The 21932-nt window shown below is 40.9% G+C and overlaps 1 protein-coding gene across 1 annotated transcript; it reads left to right on the forward strand.

Annotated features, from left to right (window-relative positions):
* Positions 1-3961: 3961 nt before the first annotated feature.
* On the forward strand, positions 3962-19801 carry EPHX4 (epoxide hydrolase 4; the record flags this gene model as incomplete). Its single annotated transcript, XM_084211394.1, has 7 exons — positions 3962-4204; positions 6938-7023; positions 10417-10574; positions 12655-12783; positions 14896-14999; positions 15929-16077; positions 19567-19801. 7 exons carry the CDS (start codon positions 3962-3964, stop codon positions 19799-19801), a joined length of 1104 nt encoding a protein of 367 aa, XP_084067520.1.
* Positions 19802-21932: the final 2131 nt, after the last annotated feature.

A 21932-nucleotide genomic window follows, 5' to 3' on the forward strand; every position in this document is an offset into this window, starting at 1 on the left:
CTCTACCTTGCTGTCATGTCACTTGGATATTCTTTCTCTCTGGGTTACTGCAAGCTCAAGAGCTCTTGCTTTGGAAATAGGAGGTGACAGAGGGAAGGGCAAGAATACCCTCTGAGCATTTCATTCATTGGATACAGCTATATGGGCACTGCTGATATGAACTGCTGCTTTTGTCCCTTCAAAAACTAATTCCAGCTTCCATGACTCTCTACTATCACGATGGGTCACAGCATCAGTGCTGTTAATGTTAATCTGATAAACCCTTTATTTGCAACCTCCAAGTCAATTGGAGAGGATAATCAGTTCCTGTCCCCAGACAGAAGGCTGAATCCAGAGGTAAGGGAGAAGGCCTCCAAATGTGAGTTACAAGCCTCTAAGGACTGTTTGCCCAAAGCCATGAACCTGCTCAAAGATGCAGAAATACCACTTGGGCACATGGCCCCCTGCAAACAACAAGCTGCTTAAATAAACTTTTAGTACCTAACAGATAAATTTTGTACTAAGTTCTGTTACATCATTCATTTACCTTTATCATTTGTGAAAACAGCTGCTTTAATGTGTCACTTGCATACTTGTGTCTATGTTAGTAGATTGTGTCTACATAAAAATGAAAGGTAAGATAGTAATTAGCTTTAAGAAGTTCCTCTGTTATTAATTAATGGAATATGGTAAATTTATTACTGTCAACTATGAGTTGGTCAGGCTGGAGGCAGAGGCAAAATCAGTGATGTGCAAAGTTGTCCTCTTTTGTCTCTCAGAGAACCGGGATTAGTTGAGCTGACAAAAGATAAACAGGCAGATGGCACCTTATGGAGGGCAAAGCACACTGTCAAAGCACGTAAGACCATCTGCCCTGGGGTTGGCTTGGCTTGGCACCCATTACAACAATAATTTAGAGCAGAAGATGAGAAAATCAAAATGTAAAGGCAGAAAAATAATTGTCAGGGCTCTCAATTTTTCTTATTCATACGACAAGTAGACAATTGTAAGCTTTCTTCTGCAAATCCTGGAAAACAGGTGGAAGGTATTTGCCTTGTACAAACACGTTTGCTACACAAATGTGGACAGTGGTCCTAGAGTATGAAGTAAGCGTTCCTAAATAACAGAGGAATTCTACTGCTTCCTTGGAAAACAGGACAGCTAAGGCAGCACAGGTGGTGCCCAGAAATCCTGCATTAGGGTGTGCAGCAATTTCATTGTGCAAACACTGCTCAGAACTGCCAGGTCACCAGCACTGCCTTCTTCCCAGCTCTGATGCCAGATCCATATCCAGTACTTCAAGATGGCATAGCTAAACTCCATAGCCAAAAGATTTGTATAATTTAGAAGTCTGACATAACTATTGAGGTAGTGATGTATAAAATATAAACAGACTTGGTTCTATTCTTGTGAAAAATTTTGCTCTGCTTCTTTCTTTGTACAAGAACTACTGCATAGCATGGCCAAATACCTTTATATAATAAGGCACATCATCTTTATTCCTTCTTGTATTGTAGATGACTACAGGAGTTTTCTGATTGCCTTGCCTAAATCTTTCGTCAGCCTTTCTCTGAAGGCAAGTTAAAGCTTGTGGTCAGATTCAGGATTTCAAATATGTTTTCCAATTTTTCTTAGGGGATGTTTTACAGTAATTAATTCTTATTACTGGTTCATTAAGAAATTTGATGGCTACCATGATATAAACAACAGCATTGGTTGTTTTGCTCCTGCCAGACTTCCTAATTTATCTAACTGGGTCACTGGTTTACTGAGGTGCACTTCAGGGAAAATTCTGCTGCTACTTAGTCTAATATCGAGAAGTTGCAAAGGCTTCTTCCCTACAAGAAAGGTCATAGCACAAAGTCTGATGCATAAGAAATTAGCTGTATGCTAATCCTAGGCTTGGCAGCCTGAGTAATCTGAGCACGAAGGGAGAGCTCAGGCTTGGTAGGCATGATTCATGCAATCCTACTGGAGTCTGCAGAGGTCAGTGTCTGAACTGAATCATCTGCATCTGATGTTCCTTCTCTTCTTGCCCAAGAGAATGAGGGAGCCTTAAACAGCCCTGCATCTCTTTCCCCAGCAGACTGATAAAGCTCCTGACCTCACGTTTGTAAGGCTTGTGTTCAGACAAGGAGCAGGGATCATGAACAGTGTTATTCAGCATTGGCAGCTGGTGTAGGTTGCTGATATTTCGTTTGTGTTATAGATGACAGCAAGCTTGGAAGCTTTTTACAGCTACATAAAATGTTATCTTTAGCAATAGAAAATAAATTCATATTAGGGCTTAAACTTGTTTAAACTTTTAAATTCATAAACATGCAGCAACAGGTCATTATTTATAACATTCCTTTCTGCTGCTTTAGTTAATTTTATTTTTCTAAAAAAAGGAAAAAATTTGACTTTATTGAAACCACAATTAATTCTGTCACTGCCTTCAATGGGCCTAGGATTCAACATCAGTGTCTATATTTGTAAATCTGAATTTAGAACAAGTAGGAGAAAGCATTTGGTATGTTACAGACAAAAGTCATCTACAAGCTGTGTTCCATGCAGAGTGAAAAATTATATATATTCTGTCTGTATACATGCTTATCCAATTTTTTTAAAACTAGCTCATTGAATCACACATCTTAGAGTTAACAGATGGATGGTGTCTTGGTACCAGATTCTACTTGCACTGCTGGACAGAGCAAAAATATTTCTCAGAAGTTCTAGTCCAACAGACTCATCTGGACCAAGAACAAATTTTGGTTTTCATAGAATTTGGCAACCCTGCTCTCTTCAAATAGCAAGAAGCTGCACATAGGCCTACATAATAGCTGTGACTCTCATATGGCCTCCAAAAGTCCTTCAACCTGCCCATGCCCTCTAATCTCAGAAGCAAAGATTCTAGGAGTAAAGGTGAGTAGGCCATGCAGTGAGTTAGATCAGGATTTGACATATAAGCTCATTATACTTTTCTGGCAGGCAGCACATACCATGTCCACATTTTGTTTTCTTCTAGAGGTAATAAACTGTCATTTCTTATAATGCACTTTTACAACCTGTAAAATCAATTGCTGCATATAGTTACGCTTGTACTTACAGTTTTGGATTATGTGAGCCATTCTAGTTTTAAATTACCCTTTACCCTGCATATCAGTAGGTTAGTAGGAGACAGACTGGTGACTTTCTTCTTCCTCTGGCATCTGTGGCCTTGTATGAGACAGTGACTCCTTGGTGTATACTTTTAGTGATGCACTAATGATGTTCAGCCTCTATCAGCCCTCCGCAGTTGAGATATCAATACAGACTTAAGTCAAGTTTAGGTGATTTATCTTTTTAAGAAATATTAACTAGTGTTAGCATATAATAAATAAAATTGTAAATACATTTACAAAATCACCTTTAAATGGGTAATAGTGAAACGGCAGTGAAAGAATGCAGTCTTGAAAAACACCACGGGGCGAGCACACAGCCCCGTGCTTGTAGTTATCCACCTCTGGCACGGCAAGAAGGTAAGGGCGCTCAAGGGCGCGCTCGGAGCGCGCAGCGCGATCGCCGCCGGGCCCTGGGGCAGGCACGGCGGGGGCGGCCCGCCGGCCGCGGCCGCTGCCCCCAATGACATTCCGAGCGCGTTCCGATGTGTCTGGTGGCTCTGCCGGAGCGCGCAGGTGACACAGCCGCGCCCCGCCGCCCCAGGGACGGCTTCTCCCTCTCTCACCGCCAAATACCTGGGGAGCAGAGCCCTCCTTGGCCAAGCCCTGCGCGACCCCCGCAGCAGCGCCGCCGCCCCCGAGGCACCGCCCGGGGCCCGGCGAGCCCTGGGACGTGCGGGCGGCCGGCGCTGTACCCGGCGCTGTGCCCGGCGGCGCAGGGCGAGGGCCGCGGGGCGGGCGCGCCGCCGCCGCCGCTCCCGGTGCCTCCACTCGGGCGGCTCCTGGCGGCGGCGGCGCTCCGAGCCCCTCCCGGCCGGCGGGATCGGCGGCGGCGGGGCCCGATGGCGAGACCCGGCGCTGCGTGCCCTCCGCCCGCCCGCCGGGTGATGGTGGCCGCACGGGCGCTGCTCTTCTGGGCGTTGGTTTACAGCTACTGCGGGGTGTGCGCCTGCATCGCCGGGCTGCGGCTGCTCTGGAGCATCGGCCGGCGGCCGGGCGAGACCTTCCGCTGGGTGGTGCGGGAGAACCCCCCCGCCTGCCTCAACGACCCCTCCCTGGGCACCCACTGCTACGTCCGCATCAAGGTGAGGGCGCGGGCGGGGGGAGCAGGCCCGCTGGGCGCGCAGGCACCCACCCCCGCGCTGTGCATGGCACCCCTGCCTGCCTTGCCCTGCCCTGCTGTGCGGGGTGCGCTGTGCACAGCACCCCTGCCTGCCCTGCCCTGCTGTGCGGGGTGCGCTGTGCACGGCACCCCTGCCTGCCCTGCTGTGCTGGGTGCGCGGACAGCCCTCCTGCCCTGCCGTGCGTGCTCGCACAGCTGCGTGCATCCAGCACCTGCCTGCGCTGCCCCGGTGAGCGGTGCCGTGCCCGGCCCGGCTGCGGGCCCTCAGGCCGGGAGGGCGCGGTGCCCGGCCGGCCTGGGTGCGGAGCCCTGTGTGGGCGGTGAGGGATTCCTTGGCCCCGGGTATCCCGCAGCCCACCGCTCCCTGCACTGCTTCTGCTCTCTCTGCTGTTTACGGTTTGCCCAGTTGCACGGGGGAACTTGTTTCGTGCATCACTGTTACAGGGAAAACATAGAGCGAGAAGCTAATTGCTGTCCCTCAGGTTGTACGGTTTAAACCACCAGTCAATTTCTGTACTTGTCTCAGGTCTTTGTGATTTGCTTCTTTACTGAATGCTCTAAATGAAGTTTTATTAGCTAGGCTTCTTTTGTAGCTATAGGTGAGCAGAGAATGCATAGCAAGTTTTGTCAAGTGCTATTTTTCATAAAATAAGCATAAAGATCTCTGTTCTCAGGGTTCTGTGCAGATGGTTTTGTGGCATGCGGTACTAATATAAATTAGTGAGCCTCAGTTTGTCATGATTTGCTTGTTTTCTTTTGCTAACATCATTAGGAGGCATGTGTGGGCTTTTTACTCATATGACATGTTCTTTTTTTCCTGTACCACAAAGCAGTAAATGAACAGGCTGCTGGGGAAGTGAGAGGGGTATGACAGTAATAGAAGATCATTTGGGGGCAAATCGAATTGCTGTCAATATGACAGTTGATCACTCATTTCAGGAAATAAGAAACTCTTGCTGTTGGATAACAGCAGGCTAATGGATTACTTTCCAAACACATATATCCTACAAATCCATTCAGATTTCAATAAAACAGCCAGTGTTGGAAAAGGTGGCAACATCCTATATCTGTTCTTGGCGTTGGAAGAAAAGAAACAGCAGCAACTGAAAAAGTCCAGGATGGGCTAAGTTTGGGCCATATGATATAATTTTCAGGAGTAAAGGGAGTTCCTTAAAAGTAACAAATAGATTAGACTAAAAACATGGAGGGTAAATCCCAAGAGGACACTGACTGAAAGAAGCAGCATGGAGGAGGGCTTACCTATTACTCACTAAATGAGAAACTGTGGAAGAAGACTGAGAAACTTCTACTTTTCTAAATACAAAAGGATTAAAGACAGAGTTATCTGGAGAATGATACAGATGATGTAATGGCCCAAAAAATTACTAGCAATTTATTTTTACCTCTAGGGACTTCAAGTTCATTGGCATCCCAGAGGTGAAATATCAGTGTAATTAGGGGCAAAACTGAGAAAAAGTCCCTATTATATCCAGAGCAAATATTAAAAATCCAAATAGTTCCCTCTTCAGAGCCCTTTCAACAATGAGGATATAAGTTAATGGTTTTGGAGCTCATTAGTAACTTACGAGTGTAAAGATATTTCAGAGCATTTGAAGCATCTTTGGCAAGAAAACCTTTTTTCACACATTTGTGATCCTTGCCCTGATATTAGTTCTTGATGATTAGCAAGGGCATGGGGTTTTTCTTTCTTTTTTAAAATAGCAGACAGTGCAGGCTTTGACATTTGTTCAGAAATGTACAGCCTTTCTTCCAGCATTTTCTTTCACATGACTTCTAAACAGTATTTTTGAGCTACCTCCCAACTTCTGTATCTACTTCTGTGTCAGAATTCAGTAAAACCTCTAGGTCATAATCACAGTTTATTTAAATTCTACTGGATTTGACCTTCAGTCAGTGTAAGCTCGTGTGCATCCATTCACTTCAATAGCATTTCAGTGTTCAGCTTCTACAATAAGTAAGTTCCCTGCTTGTAATTCTCATAAGACCCAATTCCTTAAAAGTTGCATCAGAAACTGACTATTGACACAGCAGAAAGAAGATTATAACATTAAAGCTTAATTTTCTGAAGTGAGTCTGAAACCTAGAAGGATAAAAACTAGCAAATATGTCTTGCTTTCTGGTTACTTAATTTTGATTGCTTTTGGTTGTTAAGAATCCACGTGGTCCTTTATCATGCCAGAATGCAATGTGATGGTTTTAAATAGTTGCATAATCTTACCAGCCAACTGAAAGATTGGAAGTGCATTTAAAGTATTCTGCATTTTAAACTCTTTTTATAAAGCACATGACTGGTGTCAGTGTGAAAGCAATGTGCTTGCTGTGACAATAACCTGCATTTCCAAGTGGCTGTGGCAGGCAGTGCTCTGTTAGAAGTGTTTGTGTGCACAGGGCTGGGGCTGGCACACAGGCACAGCCTGGCAGGTATTGGGGATGGTCCTTCCAGGAAGAAGCTGTGGTGGGTGTGCAGGGTGTGGGATACTCAGCATTGCCAGGGTGTAGCAGATACCTGATCTCAGAAGTAAAGAAGGCTTCAGCTTCAAAACTGATCATTTTATATTATTTTAGGTGCAATATATTGTTTCTTAGAATTTGGTCTGAAACCATCATCATTCTCAAATCCCAAAATAGCAGTTCTATGCAGCAATAAACACATTTCTCTTTCTCTTTATTTTAGGATTCAGGGTTACGTTTCCACTATGTGGCTGCTGGAGAAAGGGGAAAACCACTCATGTTGCTGCTTCATGGCTTTCCAGAATTCTGGTAAAACACCCTTCACCATTTTCCATTATAAAAAAGGCTGCATAAGATACCCAAGGATGAATACCTCTGCTTAAATATCCCCAGTGTGATCTCTTATACATATTTATGAATACTAATGCCATGAAGTTTCAGTAGGCAATGAACCATTGAAACATTTACCATTTTTTTAACTGCTGCATCCACAAAAGAATTCCTTCAGACTAACACAAACCAACCATCTTTTTTGTACTGTCAATCCATTTTTCCTCAGGCATGTACCCTTTCCTGCAAACTTTGTGAAGGAACTGCTAATTTTAAACAAATTTCCTCTTTGGATAGTACTCGTACTATATGGCTAAAATTATGAATTATAGCAGAGGGTGTTAAAATAAGGATCCATTATATGTTAAGTGCAATCAGGATTGCTCCATTTATTAAAAATACTACACATTAATTTTTAACTAGGGGAGGGGAAGAACTATGAGTTCTATAGGCTATTGTGCAGCCTAATTTCAGAATGCTACTCAGGGAAAAAGGTTCTATTATTAGTTCATCACAAGATGAATGATGAATCAAACCCAATCCTAAATGTTTGTTTATAACAATTAAAGGCAGTCATGTGTCCAATGATTTAACCAAATTGCTCAGGCTGTCGTTGTCAGGTTTAACTAGCGAAGCATGGCTTACAGAACTTGCACAGGAAAAACAGTAAGGGAATAAGGGGAGTACTAATGCCAGCAATACAGCAAGGTAAACAATCCTTTTCCTTACCAAACTCAGCTGTGGGGCTAGAGGCACTGCTAGAGCTGTGATCTTCTAATCTGTACTCAGGTCATACCATGATAAACTGACCCAAGTAGAAGAGAAGTCAGTTCTCTTCCCTCAGCAATTTCCCTTAGTACTAATGCCTTTCAGGGTGATGGGGCAGAGTCACAAAGAAGGACATTTTTCTAGTAATAAATTGCTATCTAAAATTATTAAAACTGTAAACTTTGACTGAAAGGACAGTTAGATGGGCCAGTGCATATTCTATTCAAACTATGCGTATCTTGCATAAAGCATATTCTAACACAGGCAATGAGACTATAGCTGATTTCCCCTATGGGGGAATAGTAATGGAGAAATTAGCATTTTATATACATATTCTACTGAGATTAGGTATATTATTTTTAAAAAGCAGAAAGTAATTCTTATAGTTTAGAATAGTGAGTCATGCTGTAAGTGGCAGCTACTAGCTTGTATGGTCTGACCATTGGAAAGGGATGAATAAAAAACCTATTATGTAGGTCACTGGGACCACCAAGATTTTCTATCACTGTTTTTAAAAACAACACTACTTGCTAATAGTCTGTAAACCAATCATATTACCCATATTTGTATTAGGTTATTCATTCACTCAGTGAGTACTTTTTCATTCAGGAATAGTGATTGTTCTGACAGCACTAGATAAAATATCCACAATTTAAGAGAGATGTAAAGCAGCACCAAATTTGTATTGTTTGTCTAGGAAAACATAAAGGATATTATCCACAATTACAGTTCTTAATTTTAATAAATCCTCTGCCTTCAAATATCTCAAGGTTATAACTAGGACAAATATAACCAGACAATACTGACCACTAAGAGTGATAGAGAATGTCTGAAGGTGACAGATCACTAAAGAATGTAACACACCAGAGCCAATGAGTGTTTCAGATGCATAAGAACTTGAAAATCAATACATTGTGGAAGGTCAATAATAAAATACTTGAAACTGGACGTAATATGTTGAGGCAGCTGAGTACTTAAAAGTTGTGAGCTGCTACATTTTATACTACTTGCCCTTTAGAAAAAATATGATCAGAAAGTCTCAAAATAGATTCAAACTTATAAAACATGGAGGCATTCACAACATTTTGAAATTCTGCTTGCAATGCAGTTGTCCTATAGTTATATATCACATGGGATAAAAGGGTTTATTTGAATATAAAACCTACCCATTTGATAGGTCAGACATTTGGAGACTGATGGACTGTTGTGAAAACAGCAGATGAGAATAGCTTGTAGACATTTTCAGAAAACAAAAATAGTTGATTTATGTATTTATGGGCCTGGTTCTTTCTTCTTACTGAAGTATATGGAATAGCTGCAACAGTTACCATGGCAAATTCAGCTTCCAAGTCATTATATAATGCCTGTAAAAAATTCATTCCCAGAGATCTCAGCTAAACCTTGTCTTCACATTATATAGCACTGAAATGAAAATGTTCTGACTGTTTTGTTTATATGAAAACAGATTCATATCACTGAGTGTTCCTCTAAGCTTATTTAAGTTCAAAGTCCCTAATAGGCTGGAGGCAAAGGTGAAGTGAAAGAGCCCATGATCTGCTACAGATGCTGTTTGGATTAAGATAGAATTCTGTGCATCACACTTACAACCACTGATGATCCAAATGTTATATATCCTTTATCTGAAACTGTTCAAACAAGCAGAAATAAAAGATAGATCCTAGCACAGTCACTGGGATGCAGTCACTGTTATATACGTCAAGAAGGATCATGTTTTTCATACCTCTTTCCAGTACAGTGTATATAAGATAAGATGATGTGTGTCTTGGTAATGGCTAGTCTAAAAATTATTTGGTTTCAGTAACAGCTGAAGGAAAGGTTGTTCTTGCCCATCATTTTCTTTTTATTTTTGCTTCATAACACACATACAGCCACTACATACAGAGTGAGGAATAGCCCAGGCCTTTGCCAGAGTTCTTGCCTTTGTATGCCTTTTGATGTAACGCTATTGCTCTTTTCCATAGAAACCCAAGGATGAAATACTTTGTCTAGTAACAACACAGTGAGAGAGCTTGCTCTGCAACAGTTCTGGTATAGAGACACAGATGAAAGTTTACACAGGATAAATCCTATAAACTTCACCAAGATAATTTGTTATTAATTGAATTTCTTTCTTTGGTTTATTTAGTGTATGAATTATCTGACATTCTTTTTCTGAATAGAAAAAAAAAGCAAAACATGGCTGTGATTAAGCCAGGGAGAAGAGAAAGCTTTTCAGATCTTACTTTTTTGATGCTACTATGGATCCAAGGATAAAACAGAATAGTCCTCCCTGCACTCTGGTTTATGCCTGCTTCCTTTGCAGCAAAGGGACTGTGCCAGACTCCAGGAACTGTTGAAAAAACGTGGCTCTGGCCATGTCCCCTTCGTGGCAGCTGTACCTTGTTACTGGAGGATTCAAGATGGGAGCACAAAACTACTGCAGCCACACAGGACCTCAGCACAGCACAGAAAGGAAAAAGAATCTCACAGCAAACAAAGCCATGCTAGTTTACCCTCAAATATTTGGGTGCAAAAGCATTGAGTGCATTTTTGGTATCATACTGCTTGACCTTGTAACTCCAACTTTTTTTTCCCCTTTGTTAGGTATTCTTGGCGCCATCAATTGCGGGAATTTAAAAGTGAATATCGAGTGGTGGCCCTGGACTTGAGAGGTTATGGAGAAACAGATGCTCCTCCTCACAAAGAAAATTACAAGTTAGATTGCCTGATAGCAGACATAAAGGATATTTTGGAATCTCTAGGTGCGTTAGTAGAAGAAAAACCTACTTGACTCAAAAATTACTTCATTTTCTAGGAAAAGAAACCCACATAAAGATCTAGCACTGGTTATTTTGTTTCGAGTTTTTTTTAATATATGCATCGCAGAGGTGTATAGATATAAATCTAAGGATAGTAATATTATTTGGACAATTATAAATTAAAAAGTGTTGTTTTCTAATTACAATGTGTATGTCTGTATTAGCAATATGTAAAGATGATTTTTTTCATCAGGAGTTTTGAAAAGAAAATTCCTGTGTGCTGTAAAATGCAGTACAAACGTATGGTCCTTTTCCCTAAGAAGTCTTTCCTCCTAACCACTTGCACTTAGTGGATAATATTCTGAGTTAGTGTCTTAAAGTACTTGCAGACCAAGGAATTTATATCAGAGGACATTCTTCTTGCACAAACAAGACGTAATAAATATTGTGGGCTTTACAAAGATGGTGAGAGTGCATCTGCTGTATTGGGGGAAAAAAAAAAACCTCTGAAAATACTACCCTCTGCACAATACTACTCCTGTCAGTTCTCAAGAGCTGAATCACTCTATCTTACACAACAGTGAGAGCAGAAGGGAGAACAAGTGGCACACTGCTCTCTATGGCAAATATACAGGGTAAAGGTCTAGAGCTGAAGTGCAAAATTCGCCCCACCAGTTCAGTTTGAAGTGTCCCTGTTTGGGTGATGAATTGTAACCCCTGGTGAAGGGTATTTCCCTTCCATACTAAGATCAACACAAGGGATTAGACTGTCATTCTCGGAGTAATTTTAATTCCCTGGATACTCTAACCATAGTAAAATTACTTACTGCATTTCATATGGAGAAATAATAAAGCAGTGATTCAAATTCTGAGATTTGAATTTAGGATTTGCTTTGCTTGTGATGTTTGAGTATTGGCAAAAGATTGGGCAGGCAGTCCTCACACAGTGTTGACATTTTCCAGCCTTTGCTGGTTGTGTTAATCTCCATGGTAATGCCATGGTTATGCTTGAGAAGTGCTCTCAGCATAATTCAATTTCAGAGGGATTTAAATTTTTTTGGGAAAATCACTTCGGAGCCTTGTTATCTTTGTTTGTCCAAATCCTAAGTTAAATTCTCTTGGAGGACTTGATTATATCAAAAGTGCTCCAAAAGATTTCTATCCAAGAGGGTTTATAAGGTTCTTTGACAACTGTGTCCAAATTTATGTCAGAATTCTAAACATCTTGGCTTTTATATGTTTCATTTGTAGTCTGTGCGCTCAGCATTCCAGTCCTCAATGAGGAGGGTGATGGTATCTGACACTAGAGTATGTTGTTTTCCAGCAGTGGTTAAAGAAGGAGTGTTAAGCTTTCAAAACACTTGGTCACTATCCTGCCCATGTCCCTTCTATTGCTGCTAAAATACAATTTTTATTGATGAAAGAATAAGTATGTGAATGTCCAGAACTTACAGAATTGCCAATAAAACAGCTTATGGAGAAAAGCTACATGCCTCCTAAGTATATACATGGGAGTGTTTACACATGCTACATATATGGCTACTAAGTATAATGCCCACTTTTTGCATAATGATGCCATTGAGTGCTTAGATAACCTCTCATACTCAGAGAAATACATTAGGATTAATTTTGTTCTGGAGGTGCTCAGGACACTGCTCAGTCTTCCTGTCTGTAGTTTTAAATTCCAAACTTCCTAAATACAGCAAATGCCAAACTTCCTAAATACAGCAAATGCACGTGTGTTGTAATGACTGCAGACTGAAGTGTCTCTCTGACCCTGCACTGACCAAGATGTAAACAGGGTGGCCATCTGCATACTGAGTGACTTTAGGGTGATGTGGAGGTAGTAGAGTTTAAGTTGAATGAAGTCCAATTAAATACTTTGACATATTTTAAATTTTTAAACTATTACAGTGCCCTATGTTTCCTGACCATTAGTAATGGAAGTGGTGCACTATTAAAGTTACATTAATAAATGTGCTGAACCACCTATTCAGCCCAATAATTATTTTATTGTATGAGCTGATTTCTGTGGTTGCTAATTCCTTTGAAATAAAAGCATGTATCTTTGTTTATGTGGTAGGATACAACAAGTGTGTGTTGATTGGCCATGACTGGGGAGGAATGATCGCTTGGTTAGTGGCCATATGTTACCCTGAAATGGTTACTAAGCTGATTGTGGTTAATTTCCCTCATCCTTCTGTATTTACAGGTAAGTTTTACAGTAGTCTTTGTTAATCCAAAGTATCTGCATTTTGGTCATGATTTGGCTTGTTTTGAGAACTGACAGCCTGGCTCAGTAGATGAGCTCTATGGCTCTGACAGTCTGGAATGTATTTTATGAAGCAGTAAGATATCAAGTATTTGTTTGACCTCTGAAAATAAATTCATTGTAGGAAGTGGGAATGCCTGCAACAAAAGTTGCAGATGTTTTTTTAATCCTTGAGGGTCCACAAACATAATTTTCAAACACACGAATGTGTTTTGTTGCACTTTATTACTGTTTATCACTGTTATATATATCAGGAAATAATTCCCAAAGAGGGATGTATATTTTATTACACTTTGGTAAAGGCCATACTGCATTATTAAATTTGCATAAGCCTGTCTTTTTATGAATGTGAATCAGACATTAGAATTACATCCTGATTTAGGTGACAAGTGCCATTTTATGATCTGGTACAATATTCATGGGAAGTCTTTCCAGGCTACTTAATAGATGCTCAGGAATATACCAGTACTTTGCTGAAACAGGACTTGTTTCACTGTTTGTTGTGTCATAGAGTTGAGTTTGTCTACTGCCCAGAATTACAAAACATTTCAAATATCAACAATCAGTAATGAAAAGGAAAGTACTATCTCACTAACTTGAATTTTTTCAATTGCTGGCCTTACCCTATTTCCATGTAAAAAGTCACCCCATTTCCCCATAAATTGCTGAGACTATTCAGCAGAGCTTTAATTTTCATTTTAATTGAATGTAAATCTGACCTTACACTGTGGGATCAGCCACACCATCCATATTTGTTGTTCTTACAGTGTTCTTGGGCACCTTTCTAAGATACTACAGAACATTTTGCCAGGTGGTAAATCCACACTTACCCATGGAGAGGTCTGATTTCCACACCAGCAAGCAGGAGATTTTTGCAGTGTTTTCAATGAGAGCAGGAGCAAGGCTGTAGAGAAGATAATTGCATTTGATTGTAGTATTTGTTTACATATTTGTTGAACTACAAAATCTGGTCTGTAGCTTAATGAATTCTCCCTACATCAAATTTATTCTACTTTGAATTAAAAGAAAATACACAGTTTATAAATAGTACAGAAAAGTAAAGTGATCAGTGCTGACATTGGTCCATCAGGAAAAATATAATGGATAATCCAATTTAAGAATGTATAAGATATGAAACTTTAGAAGATAGCTAACACTTCCATTTCTGTTGGCTTAAAACCCATTTTTATTCACTGTCAAAATTAATATTTCAGAGATTTGTCCTGTGTTGGGAATGGGGTTTTTTGCATTCCTAAATTTGTACCTGTAAAGGAAAAGTTCTAGACTTCCTAGTACCTGCACACATTGTGTGCTTGCTTTGAGGAAATTAGTTATTTGAATGTCAGTGTTGGTTCTTGAAACTCACTGGAGACACAGATTTACAATTAAAAAAAAAAACAGTCAATGCAAGTTTCAGATAGATAGATAGATAGATAGATAGATAGATAGATAGATGGATAGATAGATAGATATAGATAAAATTTTCTTTTGCTATATATGCTTCTGTGTCTCTAAAAATGATTGTAAAAATCTTTGAAAAGTGACTTGATGTAATCTTGATTACAGTTCTTGAAATTGCCAAAAAGACACTGTTAGAAAAATTCTATACTTCAATGAACACTAGTGATGCAGTCTTTAGAATGTCAGTGGATCATCATCTACAGATTTCTGTGCATCACATCATTGATGAGAGAAATACCTATTTATGCCTTTTATTCCACATCTGGAAAAAAATGCTTTGGACTAGCTACACAGATAGATTTCTAAGTGAAAAACTACCATGCAATTGAACTCTCCAGTGCTGCTGTCCTCACCTAATCTTTGGCAAACTTCTGTTTTGCTGGCTGTTTCTACTAACATTTATGAAAGAAGTATCTTTTAATGGCCACATCATATATTTACTCCTGAAACAATAATCATCTTTTGTCACAGAGCATACTTTAATGTAATATTTTTAAAACATTCCTTTAATTTTAAAAAATACTAATATTACTAGTAATTTTGTTTGAGCCATCAGTTTTCATTTTTAATTCATGGACATTTTTGTTTCAGAATACATTCTACGACATCCATCACAATTGATTAAATCTGGTTACTACTTCTTTTTCCAAATGCCATGGTTTCCTGAATTCATGTTTACACTAAATGATTTCAAGGTGAGCAAAATGAATGCTCTTGTTTATATATGTAACCGTGAGTAATGGAATAATTGCCACCTACATTGATCCCTTCTGATGTAGTTATAATTATTGAAAAAAATATGGAGCCTTCTGATTTTTCTTCTTAAGCTATATAAAGTAGCATACAAATATATAGAGTCTCTGAGATTAACTCTTACTTCTGCATTTCTGGGAGGTGCTGAGGGAGGTACTTTTAACCTCAGCACTGCCGTGCATTACTCCACCTAGAGAATCAGCTGGTTTCACTTGTGCCCATACCAGTGGGACACCGTTGGTGCCTGGGGAGTTCCTGCTGACTTATCTGAAGTTCCTGTGTGCAGTGGGACATCCTCTTATCTCTCAGAGCCTGCTACAGGGCAGGCAGTGTGGGAGGCTGGGCACTGCATTCAGCCAGGTGATGAACTGTGCCCGAGAAGCCAAGGCCAACCCTTTGTATAACCTTAAATGTGAGTAGGAGCCGATAGAAAAGGACAGCCGTGCAGGATACACCCTCCTACACACCAACAGCCCCGAGCACAGCTCCCCGTGCTGCACACACAGGGCACAGCCAGCTGCGAGGTCATGAATCATCCTCCTTCCTGCCCTGCCACCTGCTGGGGTCCATCCCAAAAAAACCTATGTGCCTGCACTTGCCTGTCACAGGTAGCAGGTCAGGATGCAGAAACTTGGTAATACTGGCATTTCTCTGGACTTGATTATTCTGGAATAAGTTCTACTAGAGATGTTTACCTTGTGCTTTACACATAGCTCTCTAAAAACTCATTTGAACCATTCATTGTGTTTTGAACATAAATAGATGTTATAAATATGCATAAACAGATTTTAGAAAGATGTGTCCTGTTGAAGGAGACAAATCACATTTTCTAGCTATCTTACGTAATAGCTTTTTCTTCTTGCTTTTGTAGGTTCTGAAAAGTTTATTTACCAGCCAGGCCACTGGAATTGGAAGGAAAGGCTGCAGATTAACTGCAGAGGATATTGAAGCTTATCTCTATGTCTTTTCACAACCTGGAGCATTAACAGGACCCATAAACCATTACAGAACTCTTTTCAGGTCAGTATAATATTCCCAAGCAAAGGAAAATATTCTAGAGAGTCCCCTGGAGCCCAGAGGTGTTACTGCTGCTCCTCTCCTACTGCTGAACCAGGGGAAATTCCCAGGTGTGTTCCTGAAGCCTCACCAGGCGGGCACAGGCCCGGTCAAGCAGTGAGAGGAGATGTGTGTTCTGAGAGGTGTCCACACAAAACAGCAAAACAAGCAGAGTGCACAAAAGGAAAATCTTTGTTTCAAAATCTAATAAAGCAAAGACTCTTCTTCATTCACAGCCCCCATGGAAATCCCATAGATTCACCTCTAAATAATACTTTAAAATTTAACACCAATTAATTGTTTGCATTACAATTCTTATTATGATAATATCTATCAAGAGCTTATTATTATATAATACTACTAGATGATATGGCATCCAAGTATGTTACCCTTACTTGTAACTTTACAAGACCATATCTGGCACAATTTTATTGTGTTTAGGCTATTTCTGTTTTTCAGAAAGGTGGGAGAGGTTTTTTATAACTAAGCCTAAAACCAACCTAACTTGATTTGGATTTGGGGTTTTTTTGTTCCTTTATTGGTCTTAGCAGACTCCCTTTATAGAGAAAAACAGAGATAGCGTCATAATAGGAAATATTTTTGCAATATTAATATTTATTTTCTCAAACAGCTTTCTAACAGTTTTAACTTTCCTGAAAGGAGTTGGCTTGGCCTTAGAGACAAACACCCCCTTTTTTACCCACCAAAAACAGGGCCAGAAGGTTTTAACTCTGCATATATTCTACTTATAGCACTAACTTGGACTATATCAAGAAGAGTGGCATTGAATTTGTTTTTCCTTTATTGTCTCCAGTCTTCAGCAGTGATAAATGTCCTGCATGCTTCTCTAACAAAAGACCAGCTTCCCAATATCCTTTAAATTGGCAATTCCCTTCTTACCCTAAACTCAGGCAGTAGGTGTTTGAAGAAGAATAACTTTTCATTTTCCATGGTCCAAACTCACTGCTACCTTTATTGCTCTTTCTGTGCCATCCATGCTGTCACTGTCAGGAGAGCAATCAGCAGGGAAAACAGGGAAAACACTGTGAGGAAAACAGGGACCTGAACTAGGTGCTGCCTTGTACAGGCTGAGACAGAACTGGAACGAGAAAGCAGAAAGCTAACCCCAGGCATGGCTGACAGTGGGGAATAAATGAGATGGCTGTGCTGGTAACAGTACACTTATTTAAAGCTGTGCAGAGCAGCTGATGACATCAGCGGGGATGTCCAAGGGCCACGGCGCTGCCTGCCTGCCTGCCCAGCAGCTCCCCCGCCCTCAGCAGCCCCGGGCAGGGCTAATGAGGAGCTCAGAGGCGTCAGCGCCCCGAGCCCTGCTCGTTCCATCGGCCGCAGCACCTCGCTCCACTGCGTGTGCACATTAACCAGATGCTCCTCTGACAGCAGCAGTGACGTGCCTGTGACAGCTGAACTGCTCTGGGAGTCACAGTCAAATGGAAGAGTTGTGAACATTCAAACTATTGCTTCAGACCTTTTCAGACTCAAAAAGAAAGTGAAGTATCAGTTTTAAATCAGAAAGTATCCTCACAGCTATTAATTCCTCTGTGTGTTTTGTGTGTATGTTTGTGCATTGTGTGTGTCTGTTTTGTCCATTGTTTGCTTTATTCTTCTAATGAAAATACACCTGCACTGAATTCAGAGAATCTTACTTAGCTGCTATCAGCCACAATGCAGCAGGCTTTGGACTGGAACAAAAACATCAGTCACTCAGTTCTTGCCACCAGTTCTGATGGTCATGCCTTATGGGATGGGAATCATTAAATATGAAAGCTAGATTGGAATTTTCCCTTTCTGTCATCTTTGTCATTAAGCAGCACTTGGATGCTAATGACTTGTATTCACCATAACTCCCAGTGGGCTGATACTGGTGATCTATGTGTTAAAGGGGTCCAACTCATTACTATCCATTTGGAGGTGCATTCTTCAGGCCTGATTTTTCTGGAATGTTATTTCCAAAGAGGTGATTAAAATAACCTACTTCCATCCATCACCAGCACATCTTTTTATAAATAGCACAGTGGTCATTCCTTTCGCTATACATTAAATACAAACACTTTAAGAATAAATCCACAAAGTTTTTCTATCATGCTTGGTTAAGAGAGATAGGTAAGAAGCTGGAAGTTGAATTTCTTCTGACACACCATTTGTTTAGAAAATAGCATTAGTTCTCTTGTAACAGTTAAGAAGTACTTCACTGTTTACAGAGAAACTGTATAACAATGCTGGATGAAGGTCTGAGTCTGTTTTTCAAAGACTTTAATATTTCATGAATGGAACTTCCCTTTCTAAATGAGATATCTGTGCATTAATTGTTATTAAAGGTGATTTCTGGAAACTTCAGGGATTACATAATTTCCCATATTCCAGACTGAACAGAAATATAGCGTAGTTCATAGGCAATGAAAAGTGACAAAAAAAGCCTGTGGAAAAAATGTATAAAGCCTAATAGAGTTTACCTAAGTGAGGCTGCAAACCTTGCAAGGCACAAAGCAGTAAACTGTACAGTAGTGAAAAAACACTCAAGTTAATAGTGAAGAGATCCAGGATACTGGATTAAAAGGTGAAGAGATTAGTCTCAATGCAAGGAATCAGATATCAGATAATCAGTTTGTAAAATTGGTACTACGAATAAGCTGTGGTTCAGTGGGTGAGGTCAGGTTGTTTGCAAAATGAGATTTAAATCCACTGGTAAAAAAGGCCATTTTAAGAACTTTTGTAATCATCAATCAAAATGAAATTATTTTCTAAAGTGATCTTTTATTAACATTTCTTGACTTTGCATGTAAGTAGAGAGGAAGAATGTCTTCAGAGTCTCATTTTATTTGTCTTACTTTAAACTAAGACATGTCACCTTCTTTTTCTTGCTCTTTTTACAGAGCATAGTCTCTTAACTCCTAAGTTTACAACTAGTACTTACATATGTCATAAAAGTAAATTCAGGAAATATTTTTTATACATTACTGGTTTAAAATAATCCTATTTTTTCATTAATATAATAAAGATTTGTATCTGATCAGATGGAATATATTTTGAATTGTCACAGCTCATCTGTCACTGTATGTGACTAAAACTAAGCAATTCAAGCTTAGATAAATTTTTTAGCATCTTTGAAATGTGCTGGAATAAACTCTGATAGGTTAATGCTGACAAATCTTTCATACTAGCTACTTGCATCTTTCATGTCTATAATATGAGGTAATATTTATAAAATTAGTAATTTAAATATTAAGAAAAGAAAAATTTAAAGTTTAAGTAGGTCATTTTGATAGAACTTGGAGTCACAGTGGTTTTTTGATATTGTAGAAGATATTATGACACCTAGAAAGTTTACAATGAGATTCACTCCATTGATTTCAAAAGTTGTATTGAATGAAATATGTCTAGGTGATTTTTTTATTAAAATAAGACCTAACTAAGTGTGTTTTATTTTTCAAGCTGCCTGCCTCTGCAGCATCATGAAGTCATCATGCCAACACTGCTGTTATGGGGAGAAAAAGATGCATTTATGGAAGTTGAGATGGCAGAAATTACAAGGATTTACGTTAAAAATCATTTCAGATTAACTATCTTGTCAGAAGCCAGTCATTGGCTCCAGCAGGATCAACCTGACATAGTGAACAAGTTGATATGGACCTTTCTTAAGGAAGAGACAAAAAGAAAAAGAGAATGACTGTTTGTACATGTTTTAAGGGGTCTAAATAAAAGCTCTTTGGATTTCAAACCTAATTGTTATCAGGGCCATATTTCCAGCCTGCCTTCTATTTTGAGCTCTGTTAGAGAAGTGTTTTCATTGTACTGTACATTTGGACACTAATCGTACAGCTAAAAGAAGTGAGTATGAGAATATATGATACCAACATTGGTTTTACTTGTATACTTGTATTTTGCACATAAAAACACCTGCCTTAAAATACATATGTATTTGTACAGAAAGAAAATCATGGAAAGTTGCTTGGTTTTGTTTTCTCCCTTGCTTTACAGTTGTAATGTGTGGTGCCTTTTACAAATTTATAATGAAACAAGAGTGGTGCCATACTGAAGGAAGTCACAAGTTTTCATTCTAGATTTGCCTGAATTTTTTTAATGTATTTTACCATTAAACAGTAACTCTTTTTATCTATATTTTAGCATACTGAACGATTGACAATTTTCTGGGTACGTTTCTAGTCTTCAAGTGAATAATGATCAGTATCTTGTTGTATTGTTGAATGCAGCTGCTTTGCGCAATGTGTTTTTCTTTCTTGACTAAAAAATGGGAAACCTGTACACTCCACATGTCTGAACAGGAACAATGGAAAATTAAGATATAACATGTATCAAATCCACCTCTGTCTAATAAAATGCAACTTACAAGACTCCCTTTACTTTATCTGACTTCCTGTGGAGAGATTTACTGAAGCTAAGAACTGGATTTGAATAGTTGAAGCGTCTGGTCTGGTATTCAGCCTGGACACTCATGCTATGGTTGTTGTCAATTTTTGAAAATAATGCCTCATTGTTGGTATTATCCTTCCTATGTCAGCAACTACTCTTCTTGTCTCCAAGGTCTGCTGCCAAGTTCCTGTGTTTATATGAGGAAGAGACACAGTGACTAGGGACACAAAATGTAGAATTAACTTCCCTGCAATGGCAGGGAAGAAGAAAACTGTATGTTAACTACAAAGGGAAAAGAAGCAAAAATATGAGACCACAGAATAGGTGTCACGTGCTTGTCAGGTTTCCAAAGCCTCCCCCTCCACCTGCAGAGCAAGCGCAGTGCCCTGGGATCAGAGGTGAACAAGAGCCTGCTGAGGGAGGCATCAGGGCCAGGTGAGCCTGAACAACTGTCCACACTAAAGTAGAACAGAGCTGGGAGATGCTGGGGAGCCCCAACACATCCCCACACTGCTAAGTGTGTCATCTCTTTGGAGCCACTGTGTCCCGCTCTGTGTGGGTGCAGTGTAACCCTCAGAGTAACCCTGGCCAGGAAGGACCAAGCGGTGCTGCCTACCCAGCGTTAGCTCATGGCTGGAGACCTGCTCTCGTCCCCTTCCACAAATCCCAGCAGTCTCCTCAGGACCACGACCGTGGTGTTGAATTTGCTTCTTTCCATCCACCACTGATATCTGCCTTTCAAGCATTTTTCCCTGAATACTTTCAGCACTTATGAACGTAAATGGTAATGTGCTTCTCTTACTTACACTATGAAGCTGGAAAGGCTCTCCCTCGTCTCAGGAGGTGGCACAGAGAGACTTCTATCGCTTGTGCAGCAGTTTTGCTTTGGCAAGACAGACAGTGCTGGGGAGTAGGGATTTTCCTGCAGAGCACCGGCTGCACGGAAGCCGCAGCCCGCCCTGCTTCCTTCCCCGCGGCAGGTGCACACGGCAGGGGCGGCCGCGGAACGCCGGGCCCCTCACACGAGGGCGCTGCGCTCGGGGGACGCGGCGGGAACGGCCCTCGAGTGCGGGAGCGGCCCTCGAGTGCGGGAACTGCTCTCGTGTGAGGGAACGGCCCTCGAGTGCGGGAACTGCTCTCGTGTGAGGGAACGGCCCTCGAGTGCGGGAGCTGCTCTCGTGTGAGGGAACGGCCCTCGTGTGCAGGGCGGAGCAGCAGCCGGTAGGGGGCGCACTCCCGGCAGCACCCGCCGTCGGCCGGCTGAGGCACCGCCCCCATCGGGGAGGCCCCACCCTCCCCCCAGGTTCCCTGCTGGGGGCGGGGCCAGGCCAGCACCCCCGGCTCTCATTGGCGGAGGCCTCTGCTGGCCCCACCCCACGAGCGGCGCGGGGAAGGAGCCGCGTCCCGCACGGCGCGGGTCCCGCGGC

This window comes from Fringilla coelebs, assembly GCF_963513975.1.
Source record: "Fringilla coelebs genome assembly, chromosome: 9".
Lineage (NCBI taxonomy): Eukaryota > Metazoa > Chordata > Aves > Passeriformes > Fringillidae > Fringilla > Fringilla coelebs.